Raw genomic sequence first — 14,647 nt, 5'->3', positions numbered from 1 at the left:
GGAAGGAAGGAAGGAAGGAAGGGAAGGGAAGGATGGAGGGAAGATGGATGGAAGGGAGGGAAGGAAGATGGTTGGAAGGATGGAAGATGAATGGATGGAAGGAAGGGAGGAAGGCAAATAGATGGAAGGAGGGAGGTGGAAAGAAGCATCTTTTATTTTAAATGCATTCTCCAAGCTGCTGGTTTGGATAAAGAGATAAATGCCTTCTCCAAGGTGGCCTGTGGAGGTGTTGAGAACCACACAATATATGTGGAAGAGCCGCATGTGAATCCTGAGCCAGTTTGCTCACCTCTGCGCTAAAGCACGATTGTAAGCAGATTCTTTTCAAATATTTTTCTCTTTGATGCTGACGTGGTGGGTCTCTGTGCCACAGTTTCCCCCCCAACCGCTGTTGGACACGCTACTGTGCAAAGGTGGCTCCCAAGAGGGAGGGAAGAGGTCAAGGAGCAAGTGGCCAACCCTCCAGGGGAAACCCAAAGCTGCATTTGATTCCAGTGGTAACCAGGTGCTGGGTAGCAGGAGACCTGGAGGCCAGGCCCCAGAACTGGGAAAGGTGGTCAAGAGGCCTGTTCCTAGCATTCAGGACCCTGGAAATGAACAGGTGGTTGAAGTGAATATCCTAACGGAAGGTAGAGGAATAGTCAGGGATTTTTTTGTAGCAAGAACTCCTTTGCATAAGAACGTAAGAGAAGCCATGTTGGATCAGGCCAATAGCCCATCCAGTTCAACACTCTGTTACCCAGTGGCCAAAAACCCCTAGAAGTCCTCCCACTGTGCCCCCTAAACACTAAGAATACAGAGCATCACTGCCCCAGACATAAGAACATAAGAGAAGCCCTGTTGGATCATGCCAATGGCCCGTCCAGTCCAACAACCTGTGTCATGCAGTGGCCAAAACCTCCAGGTGCCATCAGGAGGTCCACCAGTGGGGCCAGAACTCCAGAAGCCCTCCCACTGTGCCCCCCACCAAAGCACCCAGAATACAGAGCATCACTGCCCCAGACAGAGAGTTCCAAGGATAAGCTGTGGCTAATAGCCACTGATGGACTCCTTTGCATATTAAGCCACACCCCCAATTCACCAAGAGCTTACAGTAGGCCCTGCAATAAGAGCATTACCCCGGAGGCGGAAACGACTGGTGCTTGAACAGGGGACTACCTTTACCTTTCTAAGCTCTTGGAGGATCGGCTACATCAGGGGTGTGTGGCCTAATAAGCAAAGGAGTTCCTGCTACCAAAAAAGCCCTGGGAATAGCTCCCTCCAAAAGAGGGAGTGGGCAGAACAGGGCCTGTCGGTCAAGCGGGCCGAATCAGTCACATCACTGATTCAAACAGAAAAGTCACGGCACTCTGTATTCTATTTAAAGTCCTGCTTTATTGAAGAGACTGTTTTCCGTGGCAATAAGGGTGTCCACCCGCCTCCCCATCAGCTCCGGAATCATTTTACATTCATTTAAAAACCAAGTCCTGCCCCCCCCCCGCCCCGACAGAACCAGTTTGCAAAGGGCAGTTCCTCTCTGGACAGGGTCTCGGCTTCCGCAGAACAGCACCACTCTAAGAGAATAAAACCTGCTGAATATACACAACAGAGACAGAGAACGGGGTGTGCTCCATGGTTTTTTTTTTTTTTCTTAAATGGATTCTACCCCCCGGCGGTCCAAAATTCTGCTCCGAGACAAGCTGGGTTCTGCAACGCCCACAAATTATGCGGAGCAAACTTTGCATAACCCATCACGTCTTTGCATAATTTCTTCGGCAGCTGGTACTGTTTGTTGCATAATAGATCCTGGCTTTACCAGTCATGGGGTAAGAAGTGATGTGCGGCGAACGACACCCCCACAACTCCACTGATCTACCCCTCTGGTTTCTGGAGGCCTCGCCCAGCGGTTGCTGATGCACTTCCAAGCTTTTCTTCACCGCTGAGAGAGATGGGCTAAAAACCTTCAAGGGTAAAACCAAGCACACACACACACAAAATGCACCAAAGCTGAGTTCTGCTGGAAAATGCCACATTCTAGAGTTTTCGTGGCACTCCTGCGGCACCCTGGCCTTCGCATGACGGGTTGGCCAGCCTCCACATATAACCCACTATTGAAGATATTGGATTTATATCCCGCCCTATACTCTGAATCTTAAGACTCAGAGTGGCTCACAATCTCCTTTACCTTCCTCCCCCACAACAGACACCCTGTAAGGTGGGTGGGGCTGAGTTCTCTCAGAAGCTGCCTTTTCAAGGAAACTCCTACAAGAGCTATGGCTGACCCAAGGCCATGCCAGCAGGTGCAAGTGGAGGAGTGGGGAATCAAACCCTGTGACGTGGGTGGGGCTGAGAGAGCTCTCACAGCAGCTGCCCTTTCAAGGACAACTCTGCGAAAGCTATGGCTGACCCAAGGCCATGCTAGCAGCTGCAAGTGGAAGAGTGGGGAATCAAACCCGGTTCTCCCACACACTTCACCACTACACCAAACTGGCTCTCCTGGCCCCCTTTCTGAGATGTGACTTTTCCAGGCATTTGTACTCACACTCAATCACACTCGATTTCCAAACAACCGACATCCATCCATTCCCCTGGAGAAAATGGCGGCTTTTGGAAGGTGGACTCTATGGCGTTAGACCCTGCTGAGGCTCCTCCCCTCCCCAAGCCCTGCCCTCCCCAGGCTCCACCCCCAAATCTCCAGGTATTTCCCAGTCCTGAGCTGGTAACGATTTGCCCATCTCAGCGGTGAACCCAAAGGAGCCTGATGCTGCCCCTTCCGCATCCTAAATTTAAACGAGCAGACCACGGGCCTTCAGTGGAAAATCACAAAACACTCTGGATGTATTTTAACGTATAGCCACGAAGCGTGGCCTGATTGCGCCCACTGCATACGCGCAGAGCGGTGAATTTAATACTGTTGTTTAAAAACAACAAAACCCAAACTGGTAATTGCTGGTAATCACGCTTGCTTGGGTGTTATATGCTTTTGAGACAGACGCTTTGCTTCTCAGACCCAGATGCAAGGGGTCGCCCCTGGGACTTCTTGGTTGGGGGGGAAGAGAGAGGAAAGGACAACGAATCGCGTTCTTTACTTTGCTTCTGTGAATGTTCGGACAGACTCTCTTGCCCTTCTCTTCCAGAGCCGAACCCTGACGGGGCCACCACAAAGAAGGTCCAGGACTAAGTTCCGGGGGCACAAACGGAGCCCTGCATGCAGGTATGTTCTTGCCTGGTGCGTACGCGCACACTGCAGGGGGAACTGGGCACATGCTGGCATTCTCACACACTCCCCACCTCCTGGTTTAAACACACACCAACTGCACCTCGGTATGGGATCGAGGACTCTGCCGCCTGCTAGCCACACCTTCCGTCTTGTCTTCCTAACGCAAATCTGTTTCAAAATTTCCTTTGCTGCGGAGCGGCGGGGCTGAGCCCCTTCTGAGACACGGGAGGCCATCTGGAGTCACGGGGCTGGTGGGGGATGAGGTATGGCGATGCGGGATTTTGAACCTGCAGCCAAAGCCGACAGAGCCTTGGAGGTTTCCTTAACACGGCCATTTCCCAAGCTACACGGTCTCCCGCGGTGGAGTCAATTCCTGTTGCCGACCGAGACAGAAGGGCCAATAAAAAGGGAGGGCAAATCGTCCATCCTTGTTCTATGGTTTCGGACACCTGACCTGGTGCTGCATTGGATTCTCCTTAAGGCAACTTCTAGAGTCTCGGATTATATCTGCTGACGTTCTCGGATTCTGTTTATGCTGACGTTTGTGGGTTCCGTTGCTCTGAAACCATCCGGAAAACACTGTCGCTGGGGAGCGATTCACCCCTAGATGGGGAACCCTGACTTAGATACACATTTATTTGGTTCAGTCCACGCTAGGATACTTTTTCCCCCTTGCCCTGCGACAAAAGGATGTTATGTTAGAACCAGAAATCCTAGCCACAAAGGATTCACACGTTAAGAACGGTATGGCCTTCGTTTCAAAAACGGGGTCTATAGAACGGAGAAACATTCGCCCCTTCCACATCCTAAATTTAAATCTGGACTGTTGGGTCCAGGAAAAAAAAACAGCCGTTCCAGAGAGAAGACAACAACACATTTTTTCTGGAATCTCTGGAGAGCTCTTGGGGAGAGGGTCTTTGGTTATTTCTATGGCCGTGTCAGCTCGTCTGCGAGATCGGCAGGTACAAAGGATCACTCGGGACGCATCAGAAGACAAAGGCAGGTTGGACCTCCCGTGGAAGCAGCCGCCGGTTCCGAAAGAAGCGCCTCCCTCTCAGGGATGAGGTATTCCGTTGGTTCCACCGAGCTCTGCCGCCGGGGCCGCCGGGTGGAACCGAAGAGCAGAGGACGACAACCCAAACCAGCCCCTCCCGTCCCTACGTCGGGTCCAGTTCGAAGACGCTGTCGTCTGTGGGAGAGGTGAAGAAGGTCTGCCCGGAGGCCGGGCGCCTGCTGCCTTTGCCGAGCCCCAGCGACTTCTCGAAATCCAGCAGCTGCCCCATGAAGTTGAAGTTGGGCGAGATGTTGGACTTCTTGCGCTTCACCAGGTCGTAGGCGTCGTTGAGGGAGAGGTGGAGCTTCTGCATGAGGTAGGCGACGGTGACGGTGACCGAGCGGCTGATCCCGGCCAAGCAGTGCACCAGGACTCCGCAGTTCCGAGAGAGGGCCTCGTCTGGGGAGAGAGGGAGAAAAAGAAGGCGTTGGAATGTGTGGAGAAACGCCATTTTAGCTAGGGTTATCTGGGAGTTGGCAGGAAGAGGCCGTCAAACTCAAGGCAGGATTTGGCCTAGTCTCTTCCTCCTCCCCTCCTGTCTGGAACCAGCAATTCTGGGGGGAGCCTCCTAGAGAGACACAAAGTCCTTCAGGCCTGTCTCCCAGAAGGCTGCAAGAGAGACAAGGATTATATAGGATTTTATATAGATTTTGGGCAGGGAGCTCTGAGTTAAAAGTGGGCAGTCAGTGAGTACGGAAACAGTCTGAGGAAGGTCTAGTCAGGCTTGCCAGTCTAAGAAAGGTGCCTGCCCTGCATGTCATCCCGACAGGGCAAGTATTAGAACAAGGAGAGGAGGAGTGTTTTTCCCCTACTTTAATTTCTTTCTTCTGTTCACTTCTTTAAAAAATGCCTGTTTATAGTTAAATACTGTAAATAAATGTTACTGTGGCCGTTTCCCCCACTGACCTTACCCCGGAACGACGTCCCTCTTCACTGGTTTTTAGCGGTTTACATCTGCGACGCAAAAGCCGCGGCACTTCCTGGTTCTGCGCAGCAGTTGGTGGGAAATCCACGCAGACGCTGCGCGGTGAAGAGGGAGGATGCTCCGGGGTAAGGTCAGTGGGAAAACGGCCTGTGTGACACGTTTGTTTAAAGTGGAGTCCCTCTGTGCCTCCTACTTCCCCCAGCTGCTTGGAACGCTGGGAGTGGGTTGGGGGAATCCCTAGGGCGGAGAGAAGTGCCACAGAGGCTGGTTGCCAACTCTCCAGGGGAGCCCCAAAATGCCATGGGAAGCCCTGAGCAGGGTTCCTAGTGAGTCCAGAGGCAGGTTAGGAGTCCGTCCCCGCCTAACTAGAGCCCCAGACAGGGACTGTGGAAGCAGTGAATACCCTGAGGCAGCAAAGTGGAGCAGCCCTTTCAGGTCGGTATACTGACCACAGTGTATTGTTGGAACTCTCTGTCTGGGGCAGTGATGTTCTGTATTCTTGGTGCTTGGGGGGGGCACAGTGGGAGGGCTTCTGGTGTCCTGGCCCCACTGATGGACCTTCTGATGGCACCTGGGGTTTTTGGCCATTGTGTGACACAGAGTGTTGGACTGGATGGCCTGATCCAACATGGCTTCTCTTGTGTTATGTTCTTAAGGCCATGACAATTTAAGAACATCAGAAGAGCCCTGCTGGATCAGGCCAGTGGTCCATCTGGTCCAGCATCTTGTCTCACACAGTTGCCAACCAGTTCCTCTGGAGGCCCAACGACAGGGCACAGAGGCTGAGGCTTTCAGAAGAACATCAGAAAACCCTGCTGGATCAGACCATCTAGTCCAGCATTGTGTCTCACACAGTGGCCACCCAGTTCCTCTGGAGGGCCAACAACAGGACGGAAAGTCCAAGGCCTTCATAAGAATATCAGAAGAGCCCTGCTGGATCAGACCAGTGGTCCATCTAATCCAGCATCCTGTCTCACACAGAAGCCAACCAGTTCCTCTGGAGGGCCAACAACAGGGCATAGAGGCCAAGGCCTTAATGAGAACATCAGGAGAGCCCTGCTGGATCAGACCAGTGGTCCACCTAGTCCAGCCTCCTGTCTCACACAGTAGCCAACCAGTTCCTCTGGAGGGCCAACAACAGGACAGATGTTCTGATGTTCTTCATAAGAACATCAGAAGAGCCCTGCTGGATCAGACCAGTGGTCCACCTAGTCCACCATCCTGTCTCAAACAGTTGCCAGCCAGTTCCTCTTTGAGGGCCAACAGGGCAGAGAGGCCGAGGCCTTCCCTTGATGTTGCCTCCTGGCTCTGGGATTCAGAGGTTCAGTGCCTCTGAATATGGAGGTTTCCCTCAGTCACCATGGCTAGTAGCCACTGATAAACCTCTCCTCTATGAACCTACCCAATCCCCTTGTCAAGCTGTTCACTCCTGAGGCTGCCACTACAGCCTCTGACAGTGAATTCCACATTTTAATCACTCTCCGTGTCAAGCAGTTTCAGGTGGGCAGTCTGAAGCAGAACTAAGTTGGGAGTCCAGGGGCACCTTTAAGACCAACAAAGTTTTATTCTAAGCTTTTGTGCGCAGGCACGCTTTGTTAGATACAGGTGAAAAGCCCTGACCTGCATAGCCCAGGCATGTGTGATCTTGTCAGATCTCTCAAGCTAAGCAGGGTCAACTATGGCAAGTCCTTGGATGCGAGACCTCCTCGGAATACCAGCAGTCAGGGGGGGCAGAGGCAGGCTTTATTCAGCCTCCTTTCTGAATATCCTCCAGGCCCTCAGTAGGCGTCACTCACCAGAGGTCAACACACACACACACACACACATACAAACGCATATTTAAAAAGTACACTTTTTTTTTTAAATTGTCAAAAAGATACAGGTGAAACAGAATTTCCTCAACCCCCCTAGAAGTAAAAGCTGAGGGAAGGAAGGAGGGAAGGAAGAGAGGAAGGAAGGAGGGAAGGAAGGGAGGGATGGAAGAAAGGGACGAAGGAAGGAGGGAAGTAGAGAAGGAAGAGAGAGGGAAGGAAGGAAGAGAGGAAGGATGGAAGGAAGGGAGGAAGGAAGGAGGGAAGTAGAGAAGGAAGGGAAAGACGGAAGGAAGGGAGGAAAGGAAAGGAGGAAGGGAAGGAAAGCAGGGAGGGAAGGAAGGAAGTAGAGAAGGAAGGGAAGGGAAGCAGGGAGGGAGGGAAGGAAGGAAGGAAGGAAGGAAGGAAGGAAGGAAGGAAGGAAGGAAGGAAGGAAGGAAGGAAGGAAGGAAGGAAGGAAGGAAGGAAGGAAGGAAGGAAGGGGAGGGAGGAGCTAAGGTGGGCAAAGCTGGCTCAGAACAGGGGCAGTAGCTAAGTGGGGAAGCTTCAGCCTGGGAAACAGCAGCAGCCAGGACTATCCTCCCCTTCCCATCACTCACCAATGAAGTCGATGGCTTCGGGAAAGAACTGTGAGAGGTTCTGGCTCCAGTGGTCCGAGATGGGGATCTGCTTGTAGTGGAAATTGCCGTTCTTCTCAAAGAGGTTGGGCAAGTTGGGCGTGACGTTGAGGATGTAGTGGATGCCCAGCTTGGCCAGGGTGTCCATGTTGGCGGAGTCACGGGCGCTGCCCAGGTAGAGGTTGGGCAGGATCTGGACAGGGAAAGATGGAGGGCTGGCCCCCTCGGACTCCATCCCGCCGCTGCTCAGGGGCTCCGACTCGGCGTCCGAGCAGTCGGAACTGAGGCTCAGGCCGCCCAGCCCCACCACAGAGGCCGCCAGGGGCACAGGTGAGTTGCTGGTGCTGGCCGGGTCCAGGTTGGTCTCGCAAAGGTGCGGGCACTCGGCTTGGAACTTGCTGAAGCCTCCTGTGGGGAGGACAAAACCCAGAGATGGAATATTGTTACGCACAAGGGGGCAGCATAAGAACATAAGAGAAGCCATGTTGAATCATGCCCCCCAAGCACCAAGAAGACAGAGCATCACTGTCCCAGACACAAGAACGCAAGAGAAGCCATGTTGGACCAGGCCAATCGCCCATCCAATCCAACACTGTCACACAGTAGTCAAAACCCAGGGGCCATCAGGAGGTCCACCAGCAGGGCCAGAACTCCAGAAGCCCTCCCACTATTCCCCCCAAAGCACCAAGAAGATAGAGCATCACTGCCCCAGACACAAGAACGCAAGAGAAGCCATGTTGGATCAAGCCAATGGCCCATCCAGTTCAACACTCTGTCACACAGTGACCAAAAAAACCCCCAGTTGCCATCAGGAGGTCCACCAGTGGGCCCAGGACACTAGAAGCCCTCCCACTGTTTCCCCTCCCAAGCACCAAGAATACAGAGCATCAGTTGCCCCAGACAGAGGCTATCTGGCATTGAGAGTGGGGTCCCCAAGCTTTGCTGCATGGAGCGCCATAGACGTGGCATCAACAGGCCCTGATGCTATGAAGTCTGCGCGATCAGGACTAGCCCAGCTCACTTCTGTTTTGCTACAGGAAGCAGAACTGGCCCCACCCAGGAAGAAGATGAAGCAGAGACCGCTGGGCTTCCCAAAGATGGAGCGGTATCTCCTAACTGCCTGCAATAATGCTCCAGAACCGGAAGTCCACTAATGGGGGTTCCAGTGGTCTTAGAAAGTGCCATTTAAGTCATAGCTGACGTATGATGACCCCATAGGGCTTTTTAAGGCAAGAGATATGTTCAGAAACCTCTGTCAGGGGTGGCCAACGGTAGCTCTCCAGATGTTTTTTTTTTGCCTACAATTCCCATCAGCCCCAGGCAGCATGGGCAATGGCTGCGGCTGATGGGAGTTGTAGGTAAAAAAAAACATCTGGAGAGCTACCGTTGGCTGCCCCTGCTCTATGTCATCACCCTGGACTTCCTTGGCAGTCTCCCATCCAAATACTAACTAGGCCTGACCTTGCTTAGCTTGCCAGATCGGACAGGATGGGGCAAGCCTGAGCTAACCAGGTTAGGGAAGAGATAAACAGGGATGGTTGGCCATTGTCGGCCTCTGCGTAGCAACCCGGGACTTTCTTGGCAGCCTCTAACCCTGGGGTGGGGAACCTCCGTCCTGAGGGCCGTATACTGCCCACGAGGTCACTTGGTGTGGCCCTCGGGGATTGCTGGGCCGAACCGAGCCATGGGGCAGCCTCCCTGGGGCCTGGCTGGCCGACAGAATTGCTGCAGGGCATGAAAAGTTACTGTCACAGTTCAGTTTGCACTTGATGATCCCAGAGGGTGTGGCCTAATATGCTAATGAGTGTGTGACCTAATATGCTGATATTAGCGGATGTGGTCTAATATGCTACATTTTTCTATAAAGATGGACCTATACATTTGCCTAGGGCGGCAGGCTGGGTGTGTGGGTGTGCTAGATTAGGCTCTCCCCACATGACTTCAAATAGAAAAACAATTATTTGCATTAATTTTGCCGGCCTGAATCATCCTCTCTCGGCGGAGCACTGTTTTTTTAAGTTGATAATTTTTATGGCCCGCTAATGATGTTATAAATATCCATACAGCCTTTGGCAGAAAAAAGCTTCCCCACCCCTGCTCTAACCCAAACACTGACCAGGGCTGACCCTGCTTCTGACTCTGAGATCCGGCTAGCCTGAGCTTATCCAGGTTCCAATACAAAACGGCACATGTACCTCGCTGCTTTTAAGCCACAGCGTGGCAGAAATTTATTTTTGGTATGCCACCAATGGAAGTAGTTGCCCTAAGTCCAAAGGGAGTGGCTTCGAGTTAAGGGGAATATGTTTTTAAAACTGTCTACGTTCTAGGGCTTGGAGGCACCTGACGTCAGACAAAAGTGAAGTTGTGTGTCCTGCCCCCCTCCATCCCAAAATCAGCCCCAAGGCAAATTGCACTCTGTGATCTAAATGCAAACTTGCAAAAATGGCTTGTTTGGTGTAATTTATTCAGATGTTGCTAATTGTAGGGAAGAGCATTGAGCTGAGAAAGTGATGCTCTGTATTCTTGGTGGCAGGTGGGGGGGGGCAACAGTGGGAGGGCTTCTGGAGTTCTGGCCCTGCTGGTGGACTTCCTGATGGCCCCTGGGTTTTGGCCACTCTGTGAAAACACAGCGTTGGACCCGATGGGCCACTAGCCTGATCCAACATGGCTTCTCATGTTCTTAAGAGCAGAGGTCCATGAGTGGCTATAAGTGAAAAGGTATTACCTTTTTATAAAGGGAACACTTTGTCTGGGGCAGTGATGCTCTGTCTTCTTGGTGCTTGGGGGGTGGGAACAGTGGGCAGGTTTCTGGAGTTCTGGCCCTGCTGGGGGACCTCCTGATGGCCTCTGGGATTTTTGGCCACTGTGTGACACAGAGTGTTGGACTGGATGGGCCACTGGCCTGATCCAACATGGCTTCTCTTAGTCTTATGGACCTCCTGATGGGACCTGGGTTTTTTGGCCACTGTGTGACACAGAGTGTTGGACTGGATGGGCCGCTGGCCTGATCCAAAATGGCTTCTCTTATGTTCTTATGCACCTCCTGATGGCACCTGGGGTTTTTTGGCCACTGTGTGACACAGAGTGTTGGACTGTATGAACCACTGGCCTGATCAAAAATTGCTTCTCTTATGTTCTTATGAGCTTTACAGATCCCTCTCCACAACTGCAGGAAACGTCTCTCGAGTAGCCCTCCAAGCAATGAAAATTTTGTCAAGTATTGCCTGTGCCACTTTCATGCCTCTCTTTGCAAAAGTGATAAACTACCCCCCCCCTCCTTTGAATGAAAGGTGGTATTTTCAGGTGAATGGACTGTGCACTATACGCAGCCAGGATCCTATCCTCCCGATATATGGTCCCAATTCCTGGGCCTCCAGCCGGCATTCTACGGCTCAGCGTTTCAGAGGTCATAGCAATCTTATTTTGCCTTCTGGCCTCAGAAACAGAAGAATAACACGTGACATCGAAGATATTCTCTGTTGGGCCTCTCAGTGCATGGGGCTGTTGTGTTCTTAACAGCAGCACAAAAAGCAGGTACAGTTTTTCATAAGAACATAAGAAGAACCCTGTGGATCAGACCAGTGACCCATCTAGTCCAGCATCCTGTCTCACACAGTGGCCAAACAGTTCCACTGGAGGGCAAACAACAGGACAGAGAGAACAAGGCCTTCCTAAGAAATAAAAAAAAACCCTGTGGATCAAACCAGAGGTCCATCTAGTCCACCATCCTGTCTCACACAGTAGACAACCACTTCCTCTGGAAGACCAAGAACAGGGCAGAGAGGCTGAGGCCTTCATGAGAACTTCAGAAGAGCCCTGGTGGATCAGACCAGTGGTCCATTGAGTCCACCATCCTGTCTCACGCAGTGGCCAACCAGCTCCTCTGAAGGTTCTACAGCAGAGCATAGAGGTTGAGGTCTTCCTCTGATAAGAATATCAGAAAAGCTCTGCTGGATCAGACCATGTAGTCCAGCATCCTGCTTCACACACTGGGCAACCCTTTCCTCTGGAGGTCCAACAACAGAGCGCAGAGGCCGAGGCCTCCTCCTGATGTTGCCTCCTGGCTTTGGGATTCAGAGAATTTGTGCCTCTGAATGTGGAAGTTCCCCATAGTCCTGGCCCCTCCTGTAATGCAGCACTTCATACATGAACATACAGGAAGCTGACTTGTACTGAACCAGAGCCTTGGTCCATCAAAGTGAGTACTGTCCACTCAGATTGGCATTGGCTCTTCAGAGTCTCAGGTCAAGGTCTTTCTCATCACCTCCTGTCTGGTCCTTCTAACTGGAGATGCTGGGGATTTAATCTGGGACCTTCTGCATGACAAGCAGAGGTTCTACCATTGGTCCTTTTAACTGGAGATGCCAGGGATTGAACCTGGGACCTTCTGCCTGCCAAGCAGAGATTCTGCCACTGAGCCAGGATCTCAGGTCAAGGTCTTTCCCATCACCTCCTGCCTGGTCCTCTTAACTGGAGATGCCGGGGATTGAACCTAGGACCTTCTGCATGCCAAGCAGAAGCTCTGCCACTTAGTCAGGGTCTCAGGTCAAAGTCTTTCTTGTCACCTCCTGCCTGGTCCTTTTAACTGGAGATGCCGAGGATTGAACCTGGGACCTTCTGCGTGCCAAGCAGAGGCTCTGCCACTGAGCCAGGGTCTCAGGTCAAGGTCTTTCTCATCACCTCCTGCCTGGTCCTTTTAACTGGAGATGCCAAGGATTGAGCCTGGGACCTTCTGCCTGTCAAGCAGAGGCTCTGCCACTGAGCCAGGGTCTCAGGCCAAGATCTTTCTCATCACCTCCTGCCTGGTCCTTTTAACTGGAGATGCCAGGGATTGAATCTGGGACCTTCTGCATGCCAAGCAGATGTTCTTCCACAGTGCCACAGCCCCTCCCCAATTGGATTGGAGACCGGTGGGGAGCAGAAAGGGCATTTAAATTTTGAGTCTGTGGCTGGACCATAGTTTGACCAATCAATGGAGGGATCTTTATAGTCTTCCCTCCTGGCTACAATTACCCCTTTGCAAAACCCCACAGATGACCATAAAACCTGTGGCTGAACTGGACTGCTGGGCTACTATGGCTTCTACCCCCCATTCAGGTTCTCTCCTCTGCCCCTTCTCTTGTCTTCAGTCTTCAGTATGGTGAACTAAACAACGTGGAACAAAATAGGAGTCGATTGCACCTTTAAGACCAACTTAGTTTTATTCAGAACATAAGCTTCCGTTTGCTCTCTAAGCACACTTCATCAGACGAGGAATCTGGCACAGTGAGCAGAGCCATACATAGCTGGAATCTGCTCACTGTGCCAGATTCCTCGTCGGATGAAGTGTGCTTAAGAGAGTACACGAAAGCTTACGTTCTGAATAAAACTAAGTTGGTCTTAAAGGTGCAATCGACTCCTATTTTGTTCTACTACTTCAGACCAACATGGCTGCCTATTTGGATCTATAAACAACGGGGAGTGAACTGATTGAGGGGGAATGTGTAGGAAGAGCTGCATTTCCTGGTGTGACAGGTCAAGGGGGAAATCTCCAGATCTCAACCTCTTAACCCTACCCTGGATCCTGGCTCTGCCTTTTAGCTGCTCCACCGAAGGACTGATCCCAGAAAGTTGGGCTAAGTAGATCAACCCCCAGGTTTCCATAGAATGGCATCTCCTTCCCCTAAATACTATGCTCGCCTCCCCCTAAGGTTGCTGACTCCAAGTTGAGATTAGAGCTTAGGAGGGTGGAGTTTGGGGCAGGAACCTCAGTGGGGTATCATGACATACAGTCCACCCTCCAAAGCAGCCATGTTCTCCAGGGGGAATTCCAGGAGGAATTGACCTTGATCATATGAAGATCAGTGGTGATCCGAGAAGATCTCCAGGCCCCACCTGGAGGTTGGCCACCTGCCCTATCCCCATACACTTACCCTGCAGGTAATAGGCCAGGCACCCTTCCTCTTGCAGCTTCTGCAGCAGGGTCATCAGCACCGACTCCTCGTTGTCCTCTTCCGGATCCCTCGCTTGGGATAAGTGGAGTGTCCCTTCATCGTACAGCAAGACGGTGTTCCCCCCGAGGCCGCACGGCGGTCCAGGGAGCAAAGACCTGACCGAAAGGTTCCCCTTGCGGAGGCGTCGCAGCAGCAATCCCGGGAGGGCCACGCTCAGTGCCCGCTCCACGTGGGACGAGTCGTACAGTTCCCGGCTACGGCAGTCGAGGATGTGCAAGCGGGGAGAAGGGGAGGCGAGCTCAGCCCGCAGCCATGCCGTGGACTTGCCCAGGGCTTCCATGTGGCTCCCAGCCACTGTCCGGAGGGTTAGAATCCTAGCATGGAGCCTGCCGCCCGAATCTCTCGGTTGTCCTAGGCAAATGGATGCAATCGGCAGACGTCAGTCGGTTATCAAAAGTTATGTCCACCACCTCCCGCTATTCCACCCTTGCGGGGCTTGCGAAAGGAATCCATGGAGGGGTATCCCCCCCCCCCCAATAAGGATGTCCTGAATGTAAAATCCCCCAAATCCCAATGGACCTCTGCCAGGAGCAGTCTCTACATCACATCGCAAGTGCAGATGGGCTCAGCTTTCCCATTGCAAGGAAACGGCTCATGCTAGAAAGGTAACTGGTGGGCACCATGGGGCATTACTCTGTGCATAGAGACAATCCTTCGTGTCTCCTTCGGGGGAGAAGAATGGGAGCCAGCTCCCCCCAAAACCAAACAGCGCAGTCATAAAAGATGGAGGGAAAACATCAGGTTCTTTGGGGAAAAAGCTGCTTCTTGGATACCTCGGATACTTTCTCTCGGTAAGCCTTTCTGGCGTGGCACACCAGGTGTTAATACGCAGGGACTATCCGCTACTTTAGAGGTAGCTGAAGCCCACCAGATTAGGCTGGTTCGGACAGAATTTGTGCAGGATGATCTGTGTCGATCGAGCTGACTTTGCTCGCCGGAAGGGGTTGAGGACCCAGCTTCTGAGGTCGCTGCCCTGAGTTCGAGGAGAGTTCCGTCAGTTGAGAAGCACCGCACCTTGTGGTCCTCCCAGTAGTCGCCCTATCCGACA

At 52.3% G+C, this 14,647-nt stretch overlaps 1 protein-coding gene across 1 annotated transcript; it reads right to left on the bottom strand.

Moving 5' to 3' along the window:
* Positions 1-4,339: 4,339 nt before the first annotated feature.
* DUSP9 (dual specificity phosphatase 9) lies at positions 4,340-14,009 on the bottom strand. Its single transcript, XM_060252490.1, has 3 exons — positions 13,519-14,009; positions 7,589-8,014; positions 4,340-4,652 (listed from the first exon to the last, which is right to left on the bottom strand). The coding sequence occupies exons 1-3, from the start codon at positions 13,877-13,879 to the stop codon at positions 4,357-4,359; spliced, it is 1,083 nt and encodes a 360-aa protein (XP_060108473.1). The 5' UTR covers positions 13,880-14,009; the 3' UTR covers positions 4,340-4,356.
* Positions 14,010-14,647: the final 638 nt, after the last annotated feature.

The sequence above is a fragment of the Heteronotia binoei genome, chromosome 13 (assembly GCF_032191835.1).
Source record: "Heteronotia binoei isolate CCM8104 ecotype False Entrance Well chromosome 13, APGP_CSIRO_Hbin_v1, whole genome shotgun sequence".
NCBI classification, from domain to species: Eukaryota; Metazoa; Chordata; class Lepidosauria; order Squamata; family Gekkonidae; genus Heteronotia; species Heteronotia binoei.
The sequence above is the reverse complement of the archived record's forward strand: the minus strand, read 5'-3'. Positions and strand labels throughout refer to the sequence as shown.